This window comes from Poecilia formosa, unplaced genomic scaffold, assembly GCF_000485575.1.
Source record: "Poecilia formosa unplaced genomic scaffold, Poecilia_formosa-5.1.2 Scaffold344, whole genome shotgun sequence".
Taxonomy (NCBI): domain Eukaryota; kingdom Metazoa; phylum Chordata; class Actinopteri; order Cyprinodontiformes; family Poeciliidae; genus Poecilia; species Poecilia formosa.
Genome location: NW_006800283.1, coordinates 199,055 through 218,933, shown reverse-complemented (window position 1 = coordinate 218,933; position 19,879 = coordinate 199,055). Strand labels below are relative to the sequence as shown.

The following is a 19,879-nucleotide window of genomic DNA, read 5'->3' as shown; positions in this document are numbered from 1 at the left end:
GTATCTATTTTGTATTTTTCTTTTCCTTTATTTTTGCAGCATCTACTGTTTCACATTCACTGATCCTTTGGTCAAAGTCAAATCATACAGCAATGGTACCACTTTATGTCATGTCAAGATCTCTCTCAATGCCAAACGGGTGCATTGTCTTAAGTGGGTGTCAGAACTAGAAGGGATCTGAGTTGTGGCATTGCCTAAAAGGAGAAAAAACTTAGGGGACATCAAAAAGAGATGAATGGTATTCTTTCTATTTTGTTTTAGTTTTGTTTTGGACCAACCAGACATTGTGGTAGTAGCATTCTAGGATAAGGGGAGCGAATTATAGAGGGGGGAGGGGGGTGCACGATAGGGACAGTTAGTAGAGCTAGACTTTGTCAATGTAGGACTGCTAATGAGATGCAGTTACAGATAAAAAGGGAAGGCGAGAATGAGGAGGGAGAGGGAGAGAGAAGGCTTGTGGAAACACTGAAATAATATAAGGAGAGTAAAAAGATATTAATAATCTGGAGTTAAAGGAAAGTGTAAGTATGTGTGTGTAAAGAGAGAGAAAAAGAGTGGTTGAATATTACAAAACACCACAAGAGATAAAGACAAGGACTAAAAACAACACTGACATAGGTCAAGAGGTCAGTTCAAGAAGTACCAATAATTGGTTACTACGGTTCCTTTGGTTGCCAAGGGAGAAGCCTTGTGTCCACTAAGGATTAGATCAAGAATATCGACTTGGCATTGCAAGTAGCAGCACTTTGAAGCTTTCCATTCTCATTTCAGATGCCCTCTGATTTCAAAGGACTTGTAAATGAACTTTTCTGTACAAAACTATTCATTATAAACTGTACAGGCTAAAATATGTAATGAAGTCAACTTCAGAGACAGGCTAACCACTCTGGAGAGAAAACAGTGGACAGATCACAAAGAAGGAGTACAGTAGAAAAATGTGAGCTTGGATGATCAAAGGGATGATGAAATGAAGTTGGACTGTGATTGTTGACAGACAATTAGTTGCAGAAGTAGACAGCAGAGTGACAGAGACAGAAATTTAAGGCTGAAAAAATGCAACAGAAATTAAAAGAAGACCCAAAACTTTTGAGTAACAGGGAACAGCAAAGCAAATTTTGGTAAAGGAAAACAGGAAGAAAGAAATTAAAGGACTAAATTAGCATAAATAATAGAGAGAGAGAAAGAACAGCAGTGCTGGCATCCAGATACAATAAAAGCCAGAGACACTAAAGGGTGTCGATTTGGTTTAATCAGTAAAACAAATGATGGGGAATACACCAATAACCTTGTAAACATCAAAATGTACTTGGTCTTGATAATTAAGTGTAAGCTTTAGGAAATATATACCTGTTTCAACTTAAATGAGTATTGACTAGTTTCCAGAGAAATCATGTCCACTGCCAACTGAACCCTGGTCACAGCTTTGGGCCTCGCCACCAAAGTTTCAGCCCCTACCTTCGTAGACACTGCAAGCATCACTCTTACGTCTCTGAGGGCTTAGCTGCTGATACTACTTCTTCAGTTTTGGATGGTCTGGCAGAACTTGAGAGACAATTATGCATTTTTAGCCACCAAGTGTCAGATTACCAATGCTCCCTGTAGTCTTTAAAGATGCCCCTCTATTCATGGAGAGTCCAAATGCCCAGTCATCCTCAGTTGTTGGGTTGCCTCTCCTAGCTCTCCTAGGCCCAGCCTTAATGCTACACATCCTAGGTCTGCATCTCCTCATGCTTTACTTTCCTCTGCCTTATCCCAAGCCACCTGAGCTTCATCATTATCTCAAGAGACCTCCGTTTCAGTTTCACAAGCCAAGGGCCTCTGTCGTGTCTAAAGCTGCCTCAACGTCTTCCATGTTTCAAACCACCTCAGTCTCTGCCTTGTCTTAATCCAAGTCAGTCTCTCTCCTACAACCTCCACACTACGTGTCCCTCATCTGGACTTCTTATCTCAAACCTCTTTAGCATTATCCTCATTTCACACCTTATCATAAGGCATCACTCCCTCTTCTCAAGATCTCTCAACCTCTTTCATGTCTTGCGCTGCCTCTTACAAATTTAAAGCTACATCAGCCTCTGACTTATCTCAAACCAACTTAGCTGATTCTGTGTCTCAAGTCCCCTTAGCCTTCCCTCCTCACTTCTCCTTGCCCATCAGCTGTTCCAGATACACTTCTTGAGCCAACCCAGGAGGGTCAGCTTCAGCCTCCTGTTTCTGCCAAGGGGGTTGGAGGTGACCCCCATCTCTACGTTCTAGTTGCAATCAAGAGGGTTGAAGACAATTTCCCTATGAATGTTACTATTCCTTTTTATGAGGTCTAAGACAACAGGATTCTGCAAGTTTTTGGTTTTTGGGACTTTTCCTGTGCTCCCTAGGGAGGTTGACTTCTACTACTCCTTTCTATGGACCACGCTACGCTGTTTCAGTACCAATCTCATAGCTTCCACATTGTTGTCCAGAGTCTCTGGAAACAAAATTCAACGGTCTGAAGGCCAACCTTCAGAGTTCCTTCAGCAGATCCTGTGCCACATAGGCATGCCGATGTAAAGGACATCGATATAAGGCTCTCACTTTTGGTTTTGAGTTTCTTTTAAGACATCATTGTTGTGTTCGTGAATTATTGTTTTTAAAGACAATCTTTGTTTTGTTATGTTCTGTTAATTTGTTGCTTCCCTGATACCTAGTGTTGCCTTGTACTTATTTAGTCAGTCTTCAGTTCTAGTCAACATCCCTTGTTTGGTTCCAATACCTTATTCCCTCTGAGCTGTCACCACTGCAGTATCCAGTCTCAATGGTCTCAGCATTTATACCTCCTGGATTCCTAAATTCACCTTTTCCTCCATACCCGGTTTCCATGCCTGTCACTCTCTTTGGTTTCCTGTTTTGGACCTTTGCTTATGGTGCTTACCTCCATAAATTTTTCAAAGTCTAATCTTATGCCACCTAATGTCTTTACAACCAAACAACATAATCAATTTACTGCTCGTTACTGACCATCTTAAATCATTAAATTGTGTGTTAACCATGCTGTTTTACTGAACCTGGATGGCAGTAATATAAGGAAAAAGCATGGCTTTACAGAAGAACAAGGACAAAGATGACAAAGACAAATTAAATGTTGAAAAGATCAACCTAAAAAAATTATCCTGGTGGTCATAGCCCCAAGAAGCCGAAAATGCCAAAGTTTGCCTTAGGTTACCAAATGTAGAAAGCAATATAAAAAAAAATAAAAATCATACCTTAATCAAAAATGCCAAGAAGCTACAAGGGCCAAAAGATTCTTAAGATTATTTTTGCATGAGTAAAATCCTATTTGTATGAATACAGGTGGACGTGGGCATGTATTTATGCCGCCAATTGTGTCATCCGCAGAAATAAGAGTCGCAGAAGACTGAAGACAGAAACACTTACCGGTCCTTCTGTAACTGCCTTGTAAGCAGGTAATCAAACTGTGTGAATGTCACTTATCGATTCTCACTTTCACTGCTGCTTGTAAGTTAAACACAGTAGAAATGACCAGATTCTTTAAAAAAAGAAGAAATATTGTCTTTCAAGTGTTTACTGGTGCTTTTGTTATGCAAAAACTGTAGCTATAAGCAATACTAATGGAAATCAACAAGTCATAGTTTCCAATTTTCCTTTTCTACAAGAAAAGATAAAAAAATTTTATGGTAAAAAACAATATAGTGATTAAATACCACATTTAATTCATGATTCTTGTTTAGAGGTTGTTTTTGAGAAAAGTCTACCTTGATTTAGTTCTTCATAAGACAGGCTAAAGAATTACAATTTTAATAAAATGGTATGTAATAAAAACCATAACTACCATTTTATTTTTTGTCACATATGCATTTTGTCGATTGCATAACGTTTTGCTTTGCTCATATGTGTGAGTGCGCGTGTGTGTGTGTGTGCGAGTGTGTGCAGATTGCAGAAGGACTGGCAAACTCCTCCTGCATTCCCTTACTTCTGCGGCATGACTGGAGCAAATAAAAGAGAGGACTCACTACCACTCCACTATCACTTCACTTGACTGCACAACAAAAGCCCATCCCTCCATCCCCGCGGTCGGAGAGAGAGAAGAGAGGACAGCGCTCACCACCACCACCACCACAACCACCAACAAACAATGAAGAGAACACCACTGGGAGGAGGTGAGAGGGGTAAAGAAGTGGAGGGGGGGAGAGGGTGATCAGGAGGTGGAGGAGGACAGGAACAGCAATGTTTCAGCTGGTAAAAGAAAGGATCTCCCCAGCGATGGGGCGGTGTGAGGAGAGAAATGGGTTTGGGGGGGAGAGAAAAAGGCGGAAAGAAAGGAATGAGGGGAAGGAAAGGGGAATAAAGAGGGTTGAGGTGGCTGAGGAGGGTGGAGGGGTAAGGTGGGGGGCGAGTCTACCTTATAGGCGACCCGGGCGGGACACCTCTTCCCGAGGCCTAGCGGCGGACACATGTGTCTTAGCATCTGATACATGTCTGTGTAACTGATCCGGCCGCTGGAGTGGCCACAAAACACACACACAAACACACACACACACAGACGCAGATGCCACATGGGCACATGCATTCAACACGCGTACATTGACACACGACACACGAAACGAAGACAAACGACGTGAACATGAAAGAAAAAAAAAACATCAGAACCAAGGGAAGGAATGGGGGAGTATTAAGGGGAGACACACAGAGGTGTGTTAAGGGGGTGGAAACATGAGGAGGAAAAAAAACGAAACCGACAAAGGAAAGGAAGGGTGGGGGGAAGGGAGGGGGGACAAATACACAGAGGTTATTGTTTTGGTCACTGTGGAAATGTGTTTGCTGTGGCGAGAGAAAAGAGATAGAAAGAAAACGATAGAGAACAAGGGGGTGTTTTATGTGCCCTTTACAGTCTGGTATTTTCATAGAATTGTGGAGGGAGGAAAAGGAAGGTGGAAAGAAAGACAGGATTAGGCAGGGAGGGGTTTCAAGAGGAGGTGTAGTTGATGTTAAGTTAGTTAGTGTTGCGTTACCGTTCTATACGAGGTGAAAAGGGAATGATTGCTCGGTTTCTTATGGTCTTAACCCACTTTCGCCGCTCGGATAGAACTGACAGCGGGGCTTCTAGCAGGCAAAGAAAAGCGCCACTGCAGAAACCGAAGTGAGTCACTGTGACAAGTCAATGCAGTTTGGTGTTGAGGCTGCGCGTCCACCAGGAGTCTCCGAACGCAGCTGCACTTCCAGATGTTCAAGAAGCTCCTTCACAGAACTCTGAAGGGCTTCAAAACCCGGATGTAGACTTGATTAAAAAAAGAGAAATCCAATGATATCCCTTGGAGATTCCCTGCTATTCATACAAAATCATTGCAGAAAACTTCAAGCTCTTCCTTTGCTGGTCACAAAACAAGCTGGTGCTTCTTTTTTTTTTGACATTGGAGATTGGATAATTGCTTTACGAGCCACAGGATATGTAATTCTTTCCAAAAACATCTGTCAGCTCAGATTGTTACTGAGAGATTACTGGTGGACACAAAACCTCTGGAATCCTTCCCCTAAGTAACACACACACCCTGCCCCCTTTTCCTTCTGGCCTCTGTAACCAGCAATACAAACAGATCAGGTTTGGTCTTGTTATTCCAGTGTGCGTGGATATAAACCATTGCTATTTGTGAGTGTAATCAGTACGGTAACGGCAACATGACTTTGAAGATCCATCACTATGAAAATGTGGAGCCCCATATCGCGCATTCTTAAGGCCAACCGTAGATGGACTAAGATGGCACCATGAAAAAAAGACAAGATGGCACCATGAAAAAAAGACAATCAACAGGAAAATGTAGAGTCTGTACAAAGTCTTAAAGGAAGTCCTGTGGGGTGGGCGAAAAATACAATAGCTCTCACCGTTTCTCAAGCTGCACTGTTACTGTAAGAGCTTTTGAGCATGCGCCAAACATCTGTGGTGAGGTCATGGCGGCAGCTTATTATCGGAGTCATGGCTGTTATGCAGAAGAGCCTGGTAGCAGCAGGTGAAGTTGATCTATAAGGTGGTGCCAGCTTGGCTCAGTCATCAAGGACATACCTGTCAAGGCTCCTTTTTTGTCTGGGAAACCTCCGTATTTTACTCCTCTGTCCCGTTGTGCTACCATATAAGCATTTTCCCGTAAATTTTCTGTTTCATACAACCCCGCTCCCCAACCGGAACTTTTTCAGCCGTAACAACGGCTTAATGCATTGTTAACATGTCGCAACGTGTTTTTCCGAGCCGCCTTTAAACGCAACATGAGCGCCGGTTTTACACCGACAGAGACATACTGCTGTGCAGGTGAGTGTTCAAATCATGGCAGCCAATCAGCAAAAGGCAAAATCGTTGCAGTTTTTTTACTCCAAGCTAACAGAGTGAGTTGAGTAATGCTGCTGGATAGACATAATGTGAGCTACATGACGACCAGCTGATGCCATGACATCATGTTAAGCTTGTTCACATGAATAGGCTGCTCATTTTGTTATCTATGTTCAAAAGTGGGTAGTACTGGTTGCATTTACTTTTACTGAACTGTATTTTTTTTGTTTAGCTTGAGCAAAAAATTATTGCTACTTCTACTTGTGTAGATTGATTTTGCATTTCAAGAAATAGACTTCAGAGATTGGAAACATTATAATATCCTTAGATTTCTGCAAGGTACGTTTATGCAAAACGTAATTAAATGTTGAGCATAATTACTCAACATTTAATTACGAAAGGTTACATAAAGGTTTGTTTATGTATTTATATTAAAGTAGAAGATAGTTTTGTCTGAGCCCTCCCCTTCCAATGGCAGCAGGGCACAGATAACGATTTCCCATATTCTCAAGTCCAAAACTTGACAGGTATGATCAGAATTCGAAGGAGTGGCGGCCATCATGGCGGCCTCATCCCAATAAGACAAGTGATGCTCATGTAGGGTCAACAGTGCTCCAATTAGCCTCATGTTATACTTTTGGCACATACACCTCCAAACTGCACACGCAGTTTGCTTGGAATCTAAGTTCTTTTGTGCAAAATTTATTTGTCCTTGCATTCTGTTTAGTGATGATTGGATAAATTAACCAGCAGCAGCTGACTGGGTTTATATTTCTTTAAAATAATTGAACTGCTCTTCATTAAGATGACTTCGGTCGACTTAATGACGAGCTAAGAAAACGGCAGAAATTTGTGTGAATGATTTCTTCAGTCGCTCACCAAATATGCAAAACGGCACAATCGTAACAGAACACCCGCTCGCCTGTTTTCTGTTTGACAGCAAATACTGAAACTCCTGGTGGAGATGCAGAAACTTCTCAAATTTACATAATTATGATTGTTTTCATGCTGAAATGATCAAAATTAAGTTAAATGAAGTGACATTTGAACAATCTGGGAGATCTAGAAAACCATAAGGTAGCCTTAGTTCAAAGGTCAGAATACCAAGACCAAACCTTCTCTGCATGTGCCTCTATGAGAATCCTGTCTAACCCACTCCCCGAGTCAAACAGATCAATGCACATTGCTCAACCATTTTCTGCCCAGGCAAAAATTAGACAGCAAGCAGAAAGAAAAGACACTGACTGGCTGAAATCTAAAATCTACTGCTAACAAATTAAAAAAAAATGAAAATGAGGACAATAAGTGTCACTTTTCCCTCCCCCAGTGTTCAATCAAAAGACATTAGCAAGTGCAGTGTACCACTTCATGCTTCACACACCATTATCAGTGTGTTTGTGATCGTATGCAAGAGAGTGTGTGTGCATTTCTGCATTGTCCCAAACATTCTCATCATCATGGCAGAATGCATAAACAACAGACCCCCTCCCAAAACAACAACAAAAAAAGATTAATGATTCAGAGGTGAAATGGATTCAAAACAACTGGAAAATGCAAACCCGAACAGAAAAGTCAAACCAATGGAAATAATAAAAAAAAGAGAGAGAGAGAAAATAAACAAACTACGAAAGAACTCGTCTTAAAAGTGATAAAGAGCAACATTCATTCCAGTTTCTTAAAAGGCGAGCAGGTTGCGTTTAAGTTTGTGCTTTATGGGTTTGGTCCAAACCTTGCAGGCCACCCTATGTGGGCATTTCTTGCCAAGGCCCAGAGGAGGGGAGATAACTCGCAATAAACTGTACATATCCTTATAATGTATGCGCCCGCTGCAAGAAAAATACAAGGAGGGGAGTTAGGTGAGGGAGCATACAAAATCCAAACAAAAAAAAAACAAAAAAACAACAGAAACAAAAAAAGAAGAAGTGGACAAAAAAAAAGAGGAATAACAAAATATAGAGAAGAAAAGAGCTCTTACTCACTGAAAAAAAAAATCACAAACACATAATAAGGAAAAGGCAAAAAGGGGTGGGTAACATTTATGTCATTGGCATACAACATTACATTAAAAATAAAGAGATCAGAGAAGCTAAAAAAAAAAGTAATTGTTTAGCCTGGAAAACACGTTTGCTCAGACTGCGTCGACACGGCGTTTCATCATCCCACCTCTGCTACGAGCTCTTTGTCCCATTTTTGGGATGGGAGGAAAACGTCAGCGGTGAGGAGAGCAGACAAATATCGGTGCAGCAGATAAAGAACAGTGGAGTGTGACTGCGTGAGAAAGATTGGTGGCCACTCACCAGGCGGCTGGGTCGTACTCGGCCCATATCCTTACGTATTCGTCCAAGTGGTGCGGCCCCAGGATGGACGAGTCTCTGGTGAGGTACTCGAAGTTGTCCATGATGACGGCCACGAAGAGATTCAGCATCTGGGAGAGAGGAAGAAGGAAATGTCCGTGTGAGGTTTTGACGGGTTCGGTTTAACAATCAGTCCAACAATTCCTCACCAGGAAGGAGCAGAGGAAAATAAAGGAGACAAAGTAGGTGTAGGCGAAGGTGCTGCCACACTCCTTCCCGGTATTTCCCGACTCCGGGTCGCATTTCTTCTCTCCCAGGCATGCCAGCATGATTTCATGCCACGCCTCACCCGTAGCACTCCTGCACAGAAACGGAAAGACACCACTTTTACAATATGCTAATATTTTATGGAGCACATCTCAATAAATCAAATATCACTGGAATGTCAACTCATTTCAATTCAATAATTCAATTTGAGAATTTATTTATTTTTGGGCAGAATTGATGATTATGACGAACCCTCTAACCAAAACCCAAAACTCAGTTTCTTGGGAAATTGGAATATTTAATAAGATAAACGACAAAACAACAACTGTAAGACATGATCTTCTAATTTATTGAGATGTCCTTGTAATATCACTATAGCACATTTTATATTACTTTTCAACCCATCAAGACAAACAAACAGCAAACAGAAACGTCTCACCTGAACAGCAGCATTAGGGCCATAATGAATGTCCTGAAGTTGTTATGCTCGTCGATGGCACTGTCTTCGTCCTCATCTAGAGCTATGTTTCCAAACAACTAAACAAAAACGCAATAGAAAAAGAAAACAATAATTAGTGCCACATTAACAGACATTTCATGTTCCTGCACTTGCTGTTTCCACAGGAGAAAGTACCAACAGGAGCTGCTAATTAAATAAGTTTGATTATTTGAGCTTCAGCAAACATGAGCAAATGGAAATCAGGAGATTCAGCGGTGTGGTTGTCTTCATGCAGGTGTGCAAAAATACAAAGCCAAAAAAACCAAAAATACATCAGTGCAAACAATATGATAGCTATTAATAGCTATTAACCTGTAAATTGTTATGAGACAACTTCCAAACCATTTGAAGTACATCATTCTTCAGAGAGATTATTACAAGTTAAAAAAAAGGAAAGAAGATTAATGCCCATTCTTTCCACCAAATTCACCTCAAAGTCAAATATTGCAATGTTGCGATACCTTTGACTCTTTCCGTGTTACATTTTGAAATTAATGGCCTTAAAATTAGAGAAGACTGGACAAGCATGGTTTGTTGCTAACAGGTTTCCAGGAAAAAGGCTGTGTCATCGTAAAATATATAAGAAACAACTACACCAGATGGCATTCAGACCCTGACAAAGGGGTTTTCTTGAACCTAAAGTTGTTATTTTTGCTATGAAATGACAAAGGCATTAGGACAACATGTGAATTACACAAAGGAAAACTATAACTTCTTGGGTAATTTTTGTGCTTTGCTAGCAAGAAATGAGAAGGTTAATACAAGCCCGGTTATTAAAGGAAGCAGCCAAAAGTCACAAACTGATGTGTATTAATTATCTGACATTACCCAAAAGACGATTTGGGGTTTCGCAGGTTATCACAGATTTACTGGACATAATAACAATGTACATAATACTTTATGCATGAATACATTTTGGAATATATAGCACATTTAAGTCCAATATGTCCTTACTAATGGATTCCCACATTCTGATTAAAGACCTCTTAGAAGATAAAATAAAAAATTGGACTTTTGAAGCTTCCTCAATAGCAGGTAAAGAGTTTTTCTTAATATATTGGGGAAAAAAAAAAGTATATGCCTGTCAGCAGAACTTACCTGCATGCCAATAATGGCGTAGATGAAGAAGAGCATGGCTATGAGCAGACACACATACGGCAGAGCCTACCACAGCAGGAATGAGGGATATTTGTTAGTTTCATCTTTTCAAATCTTTTTTTTTTTCTTTTTTCTTTTTTTAATTCTTAAATACCTTGAAGGACTGGACAAACGTCCACAGTAAGATCCGGATGGTTTCCCCCTGTCTCAGGAGCTTAATGAGGCGAGCTGCCCTGAAAAGCCTCAGGAAGCTCAAGTTGATGGCATTGTCCTGCAGCACAAACATGGCATGTTGTCAGCATCACAAAGCGACAGCATCTTCACAAACATCCGCTACAATAATGAAAGAACTTAACAACAACAACAACCAAAAAGAAAAGACAAAATAAACAGTGGAGGAAAGAGAAGACCAAGGAGGAGAAATCAAAAACTAATAAAACTCATCGAACCTCAAATATATTGGTACTGAGATATAAGTGAAAATGATAGAGAGGGGAGAACAAAAAATAAATAAATTAATAAATTAATAAAAAGTGAGAAAGAAAAGAAAGTGATTTCTAATTCAAAGAATTTTATGGTCATCATCCAATCTTATACAGCATTTTTTTTTATTATCAAATGCACTGATCGCTGATGCAAGCAGGCTACATACAGACTGGAGAACTTTGCCTGTCAACCACACGCACACACGCACGCACACACGCACGCACACACGCACACAATCACCCACACAGGGCAAATATAGACTTTTTAAAGCAAAGACCTGAAGTTTGGGTTGCCTGTGACACCAATTATGTCACTTCATAATTCTGTTTAGAAAGATTTTTTTAATGCTCTAAACATATTTATGCTACTGTAATAATTGTTATGGTTATTTATTATACAGAAACAAATTTAAGAAAAAAAACACTAGAGAGGTGAAAAGAACCCACTTGATTGTTAATCCAGACAATATAAAACCTACACATCAGAAAATGCACCATGCTTCTGTGTGGAAGTGGTCACTGAGTGAAGAAGACTGTTAGCTATTTCTGTATTATTCTGGTTAATAAAATGTTGTTAGAGGAATTACAAAGAAGCTTCTAGAAAGGAACCTATGTGGTTTTTTTATGTGGGCTTTAACAGCAACAACAAAATGTTACATGTCAGCACTTAGCAGATAGCAAGAAGCTAAATGTAGAACAGAAACATTTCTCTTTACCAATGAATCAATTTTTAAGATGGAAAGTGCTACATTAGGAAATATTTGCACTTTTAAAAATCTCACAGCTACTTTACAACACAGATATGATATCAGAAATGCTAACTGTAAACTGTGCTAATCCTGCTAGCTGTCCTAGCATTGTGCTAATTGGCAATATAAAGATGCCACAAGCAGTTCACTCCAAACTTCCAGGTCGGGTTTTTCCACATTTTGGTGGTTGACAGACAAGGCTGTGAAACCAGCATGAGAGGGGAGAAGAAGGAGGGGAAGATGGAGGGATTAGCATGCAACCTCAGTGTAAGCATGACCTGGCATGGCAGCATACTTAATGATAGTTGGCCCACATGCAGACCAGAGAGAGCCAGCAAGGCTGAGCCCATTGGAAACTTTAAAACATGCGCCAGTAGCTGCACTCCGTCAAAGCTTATATATTCTACAAGATGAACTTTCCCTGGCAGGCTTTGTTAGCTAAGGTCACATTCAATAAATTAGAATATGCGTTCTGATGAGGCTCACTGGTCAGATTAAAACTTACTTTTGTAAACGGTCAACCTTCATGCAGCTGTTAATCAACGTATTTTTCATTAAGGCTACATTTCTGTATGAAAAAATTTGATTTTTTTATTGCTCTACAGTAATATTATAACTTTAGATGCCATGTTTGGATTAACTTTAAGCGGAAAATCATAAGTAACAGAAATAAGAGCTTTCGAACATCCATCTATCTATATGATGTGTTTCACTTAGTGAGACTTACAGAAATAAATGAACTTTCCAATAATATTATAATTTCTTAAGTGTGTTACTGTTGAAAAAAAAACACCATTAACTATACGTATTTACAAAATAATGTGTAATTTAGCGTAGCTTCAACTACTAGATAGCAGCAAAAATATTTTCAGTACAATCCTGGAGATGTATATAAAATGCATCAACAGGCTTTAGTGGGCAGTAATGGGTGAAGTAATTAGTGATAAGTTTCCTGAAATAAACTGACCTTTCGATAATATTCTAATTTATTGAATATCTGTGCAAATGCTACTGAGATCCCCCAGTATACTGAAAATCACTCGTTCAAATTTAAAACATAAAAAGGGTTTTAATCACTAAATTAAACCAATTAGACCACACTCTTTTTTTAAGTGGTCTTGCTGGGTACATTTTAAGGCATGATCCCACTTTAGGAACTTTTTGCTGGGGCCAATTTCCTCTGGGTGCAAGTTAGCACCAAAAATGGCCCTTAGTATTTTTGATATTACACTGTTACTAGAGCTGTGTGCCTCGGCTCCAGGGTTCACAAATTTGGGGGTTAAAGGTTCATTATGCTACCATCTTTTAGCCTTTTTCTGCCTGGCAGACATCAAATATTTTAATAATTTAAGAACTTAATCTATAGCCAGTTAAACAGATGGCCTTATTATTATTTAGTATGTATTTAGTCATGGATGAAGACAAAAAATTATCAAATTCACAAAAAAGTAACTGACAAAATAAAGAAAATGTCACCACTGTACATTCACTGGAATAGCTATTTTAAGAATTTGGCTGTCGTTCGGCCCCTACTGTAGTAATTTTTCAGATGATGAAACCTTCAAACTACAGTTTTTATTTCCGGTCATCCATTTTGGTCATATTGGGCTAAAAGTTTCTCAGATTTCTAATGTGATATAATTTACCGCTGACACACTTTTCCCCCCCCATAAAGTCTATAGTTTAAAATTTACATTAGCAACTCGACAGTTTGAGAGAGAGTTAAAAGGACTTATCCAAAAAGCACATGCTGTGGGGGTCAAGGGTCAACACATGAGAGACAGGGTGGCTGAGGGTTAGAAATTAATCAGGGAACCGCATGACCAATGACAGTGCAGCAGGAAGCTTTGAAAAATAAATTACAAACCAACCAGATTCTACATGTGCGAAGATGTAGACAGATGAATGGTGAGGAGGTTTTAGTTTTAGTTTTTTGTTGTTGTTTTTGGTTAAGTTGAGGTAAATCATGATTGGATTAAACAGATTTATTTATTTATTTTCAGAAGAAGGAGGTGGTGGTTGGTTTTGGGCGGGGCCAAAGTGGGCGGTGGGTGGGGCGGGGAGGGCCAAACACACACCATCACCATCATCATCATCACAGCACCACCACCACAGGGCATGGTGCAGCATGGATGGATAACACGATGAAGGATTTCATAGTGCATTTTGATTGGATGGATTATATCAGAACAGGAAGGAGTAGAGGAGGCGAAGGGTGCCAACAGAGTAGATAGGGTTAAAGAAAGCATGTAAAGAGATAGAAGAGGAAGACAGCATCATTATAGGTGCCAGTATAAAAAGAAGCACTGAAAAGCAACAACAGTTAGGTTGTAATAAAATACATTCAGCTTCTCTCTGATTCCACATCACAGGCTAATCAATACACTGTAACAAAAATGATTAGAGATTGAGCAACACATAAAAATAAACATTATATCTAAACTAACTTTTGCAGGAATGTAAACAAATCGCTCCAATGGATCTCACAGTGATATCCTGAAGACACAGCTAGCTTTTTTTTCTTTTTTCTACATACTAATTTCTAGGTGAAAATCTGTTTGGAACTTGGCGTTTTCTTTTTTTTAACTACTGTTTAACACACTACACATTGTACATCATAGAAATGAGCTAGTTTTTGGTAGCAACACATACAAAGATTTGCAAAAAATTTTAAGCAGTTATCATTCTGCACCTGGAACCGGTGGGTATTTTAATCTGCTTTTCCTGCGTGCTTTTTTTGTTTGGTTATTTATGTTTCTTTTAGAAACACTTCAGCTTTTGCCTTCACATCCATAAGTGTGCTATTGGACAATCAAGCCACAATACTTACCCAAATCTCTGTTACCAATATGTCAGTAATGCTCCCAATGACTGAGACAAAATCAAACACGTTCCAGGCGTCTCTGAAGTAATTCTGAAAGACAGAAAAGTGGGAAGGCATCGTTGTCCCATCGTCCACAACGATGGGACAAGTTAAACGGCAACAGGAAAAAAGCATCTCTAGGTTTGTCTTCTAAAATATCCCGCTTTATGAAGGAAAAATGGTCTGAAACACAGGGATGCATAGAGAGGTTCACCCTAGATAAACGAACAGTGTGTGTGTGTGTGTGTGTGTTGGTTTGTAATATCTTGTGGGGACCATTTTCCTGACACATACTACACTGTGGGGACCCACTACTCCTTGTGGGAACCAAAGCCTGGTTCCCTCAAGGGGAAACGCTGTTTTTGGGTCAGGGGTCAGATTTAGGACTAATGTGTGAATTGAGTTTTGGTTAGGGTTAGATATGTAATGGATAGGGTTAGGATAAGGGTAAGGTTTAGGCTGTAGAAATGAATGGAAGTCAATGGAAAGTCCCCACAAAGATAGTAACACAAACATGTGTGTGTGTGTGAGAGTGTGAGTGAGTGAGTGAGAGTGTGTGTGAGTGATAGGGCTTACCAAGGGACCAAAAGCAATGATTTTCAGGATAGATTCCATGAAGAAGAAGGTGGTGAACACAATGTTCAGGTACTTCAGCGCATTATCGTATACCACAGGAACTTTGTCTGGTTCATCACTGTGATACTGTCGACACACACACACACACACACACACACACACACACACAAAACAAAGAAAGAAAGACAGAAAAAGAACCGGAGAGATTCATGATAAAGTTTTGTGCTCCTCGAGGATGAGACGGCGTAACCTTTTCCGTTTCCATACCTTCATCATGAGAACGATCGTGTTGAGTGCAATCAGAGCCATGATGCTGTACTCGAAGGGAGGCGACACTACGAAATGCCACATGCGATACTGGAAGCTCAGTTTGTTCTTTGGCATGTGGCGAGTCAGAGGCTTGGCGTTAATGGCAAAATCTATACAGGCTCTCTGAAGAAAGATTAAAAAAAATAACAGAACATCAGAACAAATACGTCCGATAAGTGTAGAAAAGCTTCCAGATCGTTCCCTCACTTCGTTCTTTTCTAAGCTGTAGTCCTCCATCATCTTGTCCCCTTGCTCCTGGAAGGTGATGATGATGAGAGCCACGAAGATGTTGACAAAGAAGAAAGGGAAGACAACGAAGTACACCACGTAAAAGATGGACGTTTCCATCCTGTATCCCGGGCTTGGGCCCTGATCCTCATAAGTAGAGTCCACTGAGTGCTTTAGCACTCTGCAAGAGGAGGAGTCAAAAAGATTAGTTAGAAATTTTTTTTTAATATTACATAACAAGGTGAGAAACTGATTTAAAAAAAAAAAAACATGCTATTTGCAATAGTAACACCCAGCAATCGGATCACGTTTTGTTTAACCCAAACATTTATGATTTTTGCTCCTCGAGGTCAACTTTTTGGACCCCAGCCTCTAAAAACGTTTTCTTCTTTTCAAAATAAAAGCACTCTCGGGTTCAGCTGGTTTTGTTTTTACACCAGAGGCTCAATCACGACTAAAAAGTGGAGACGCGTTTTGTGCGAATGACTCCGAGATGCTTATCAAACTTCCTTATTCACTTCAGTTTGATTGTGTAGCGCCAACAACAAATGTCTTCTCAAGGCACTTTATAGAGAAAATAGTTTCTCTTCAATCATTTATTTATACATTACTGAGAATTTGTCAATATTTAAGTTGTGTTACTGCACCACAACTTATTTATTAGAACTGATACAATATTTATCATTAAATCATCTAATTATATTAGCTGATGCAAAATAGTGATTATTTATCTTAAAAAGCATAACAATATGTGTATAAAAAGAATACAGCTTTATTCTTATTCAGAGAAAAACACAGTAAGCAAAAGCAACATATATTTTATTATTCTTGAAGGAAAAAAAAGTAAATAGCCTCCGTGCTGCTTTTTGAACACTATCCTGAGTCCAATCAGCTTCATCATAAACAGTTTTAAAGGTTTTTTTATTGTCCACTCACTGTGGCCACCCCTCTCCGGTGGAGACGGTGAAGAGGGTGAGCAAGGCCCAAGCCACGTTGTCGTAGTGAAAATCGTACTTCTTCCATTCCCGCTTCTCGGCTTTCACCTCGTCTTTTTCATAGACTAAATATTCGCCCCTGCAAAAAACAACAAATTCCAGCAAATATTTGGATGATTTTAATCAAAAGGACGACCCAGAAATACCACATGAATGCCACTAGGAGGCAGCACACGAACAACTAAACCTTAACTGGTAATACACAGCTTCATTTTTATAAATCCTTCAAATGTCTACAACAGTAGAACAAATCCACTAATCGGAAAATGACAACCAAAAGACTCAGTTTGTTGTAACTTTACAGGAAGACGAGCAACAGGGTCAAAAACGAAGTGCTCTGATACTCGATTTGTTGTTTCCTGACCCACCTGCAGTCCCGTGCAAACTCCTTGGATTCGTCTGTGCAGTAGAAGAAGCGACCCTTGAACAGCTGCACAGCCACAACGGCGAAGATGAACATGAAGAGCATGTAGACGATCAAAATGTTCAACACATTCTTCAGGGAGTTCACCACGCAGTCAAACACTGCCTGCAAGGTCACACAACAAGAAGAAGAAGAAGTTGTGACGTTACAGAGGTAGTAATAATATTAAATGTAATAATAAAAACTCTTATTCTCTTGATAAAACATATGGAGGACTAATCCCGCCAAAACTGGCAATAAATTCAGAAATAAGTAAACAGCTTCAAAAAAGTGCTAAATATTACATTCATAAAATAAAAGATGAGAACGCTGCCAACTTTTTGATTATGCTGTGTAACAAATAAATTTTTAATCATTTAATTTAACATTTTATTTACAATTTAATTTTATTAGTTTCCTTTTTCATTTAATTATGTTTTTTTTTCTCAAACCTTACCCCCATTTTGTGTGTGTATTTATTTATCTAGTTATTATTATTATAATAATAATTATTATTAATAAGAATAATAATAATAAATATTGATATGATGCACATTAAATTTTGTGGGGTGTGGATATATGATGTAGTTCTATTATTCATTTACATTTTAAATAATGTCCCATATCATTAAATATTTTAGCATATTTGCATATTTTCACTCAGAAAATATTTTTTATATATTTTCTGCAAACAGAAACAACTCTGAAAAATTGAGCTGTTTTTAGAGGAAATTAATTGTTTTACTTAAAAATAAATATTGAAATCTTTTCATCAGAAAAAAAGTGGAAAAAAAGGATTTAATCATTATTTATAGGAATTAGGAAGAATCTGAAATCAAATGAAATCGTTATTGGCAACATAAATTCATGATCTGTACAACTCTAATATTTAAAGACGTATCTGAAAACTATCCACTGAGTATTCAATCCAATTCAGTTTATCTATGGAGCTCCATTTTTTTCTCGAGGAATTTACAAATTCAACCACATGTGTACTAATTGAACCCAGTTATCAGTTGAATTAATTATTCAAATTAGTTTAAAACATTTTCCATCTAAAGAAATCCAGCAGATTGAATTGAGTCGCCGATTCAATCTCCTCCTGGACGACGGCGACACACAAATTACAGCAAAATTGTATGACTCTGTCAGATTTAACGTTTTCATTCAGATATTGTTTGGTTTAATCTTTTTCCTTCCTGAATAATGTGCAGGCTGCCACCCTCTAATGTACATCGGATCCATGCCTTCTTCTGCACAGAGCTCATGTCTGACCTGGCAGTCGTCTCTGCTGTGTTTGCAAGAGCTCACTTTCTGCACAGATGCCGTAGCAGCATGAAATGACAGCAAGGAGTTTTTTTTTCTCCTTTGGTGTCCAACATTGGGTTGCCGTGTGGGGGAGTTACTAAAGTTGCAGATTAATGAAAACTAAATTAAAACCAAATTCCCCCTCATCCTGCTGGTACGTTTTAAAGCACACAGGAGAACGTTTTAGATGAAGAAAAATAAATAATAACAATAGTAAAATAAAAAATAAATCACAAAAGTCAGAATCTAGTGGCCTGGACTAATGTAGAATTGCTATATTTATATTTCTAACAGACAAAAGTAAAAACTAAAAAAAAAAAATTATAAAGCAAGTGGTCATGTCTGTTGACATGCAATTTTACACAATTCTTTTTGAAAATGAGTTAGTAGAAGATAAAAAAAATCCTATGATTTCATGCATGTTAAAGGATCAGTATTATGTAAAACTGACTTTTTTGAGCACTACATCATGTAATCTCCCATGGCAACCATTCAGCTGTGTAAAACGCTTAGTTGGACCTAGCCCCGCCTTGCTCATCCTCGGAGCTGCAGTTTTTGAGCTTCCCCCTTACAGAGCAGCCCTCCTCTAGTCAGCTCCTCCAGACTAGCCAGCAGCAATTAGCAAACACCTGGTGAATCTGCCGAGCTCATTATAGGAGCTAATTCTCAGCGAAATGCTGGTAAAAACGTTATTAAAGGGTTAATAGAGGAGCCATGTTGTGATGACTTCCTGAAGGTGGAGCTTCAGAAAGAACAAAAGTTTCTTAAAGAGACAGAGGCCCAATTAGAGGTGTTAAATTACAAAGTCAAATTTCATTTAAGTCCTATTTGACATATGTAGCAATTTTAGAACAACTGAAGTCAACGCAGTTACTTGATTTTGCTATAAAATCGCACTCTGTGCCTGGAAATCAAAGAATACTTTCCTTTTAAACAATCGATGCTACTTATTTGGGGCTTTTAGGACTTTTTGAACAAGATAAGAATCAAACAACTTCACATGCAAAGATCCTGAAATAAGACAAATCAGTGCAGCTTTTTAAACTCTACCTTTAACTTGGGGAGGCGTTTGATGGTCTTCAGGGGACGCAGCACCCTCAGCACACGCAGAGATTTGATTGTACTGATGTCTTTGCCTTTGCTGCTCCCCCTAGTGTTTGAGCATGGAACAAAAACAGCAAAACTGGAAGGTTAGACGGCAGAACAGAGGCTTCATTACACAGATGAGTCACAAAGGGCTCTGACCACACCCTCTTTATTTTCATTTAAAATACAACACATGATGACACATTTAATTTGTGTGGGCAATCACTGCTGTTTTTGTGTTGTTTTATTTTTTTGCAGAAAAATAAACAAGTCTAACATGAAACCAGTGGGGAGAGAACACAATACGTTTGTCTGACCTCTTGGTTTCATGGACATCAAGAAGCACCATCATCATCATCATCATCATCATTGTTTAATATGGTTTTCGTCACCGTAAAGTACGCAATCA

The 19,879-nt window shown here is 39.0% G+C and overlaps 1 protein-coding gene across 23 annotated transcripts in view; it reads right to left on the bottom strand.

Moving 5' to 3' along the window:
- cacna1ab (calcium channel, voltage-dependent, P/Q type, alpha 1A subunit, b) overlaps positions 1–19,879 on the bottom strand; it is a 138,958-nt gene that overhangs the window by 29,496 nt on the left and 89,583 nt on the right. For 19 of the 23 annotated variants that reach the window (XM_016661809.1, XM_016661807.1, XM_016661815.1 and 16 more), the window contains 13 exons: positions 19,435–19,534; positions 17,042–17,202; positions 16,615–16,752; positions 15,658–15,859; positions 15,409–15,573; positions 15,142–15,267; positions 14,533–14,616; positions 10,623–10,739; positions 10,469–10,534; positions 9,311–9,408; positions 8,814–8,964; positions 8,608–8,735; positions 8,040–8,136 (listed from right to left, as the gene is read on the bottom strand). In XM_016661809.1, coding sequence (XP_016517295.1) covers positions 8,040–8,136; positions 8,608–8,735; positions 8,814–8,964; positions 9,311–9,408; positions 10,469–10,534; positions 10,623–10,739; positions 14,533–14,616; positions 15,142–15,267; positions 15,409–15,573; positions 15,658–15,859; positions 16,615–16,752; positions 17,042–17,202; positions 19,435–19,534 — 1,633 coding nt within the window. Of the gene's footprint in view, positions 1–4,393; positions 4,491–8,039; positions 8,137–8,607; positions 8,736–8,813; positions 8,965–9,310; positions 9,409–10,468; positions 10,535–10,622; positions 10,740–14,532; positions 14,617–15,141; positions 15,268–15,408; positions 15,574–15,657; positions 15,860–16,614; positions 16,753–17,041; positions 17,203–19,434; positions 19,535–19,879 lie in introns of all 23 variants that reach the window. The other 4 variants (XM_016661808.1, XM_016661811.1, XM_016661820.1 and 1 more) reach the window with 1 other exon arrangement.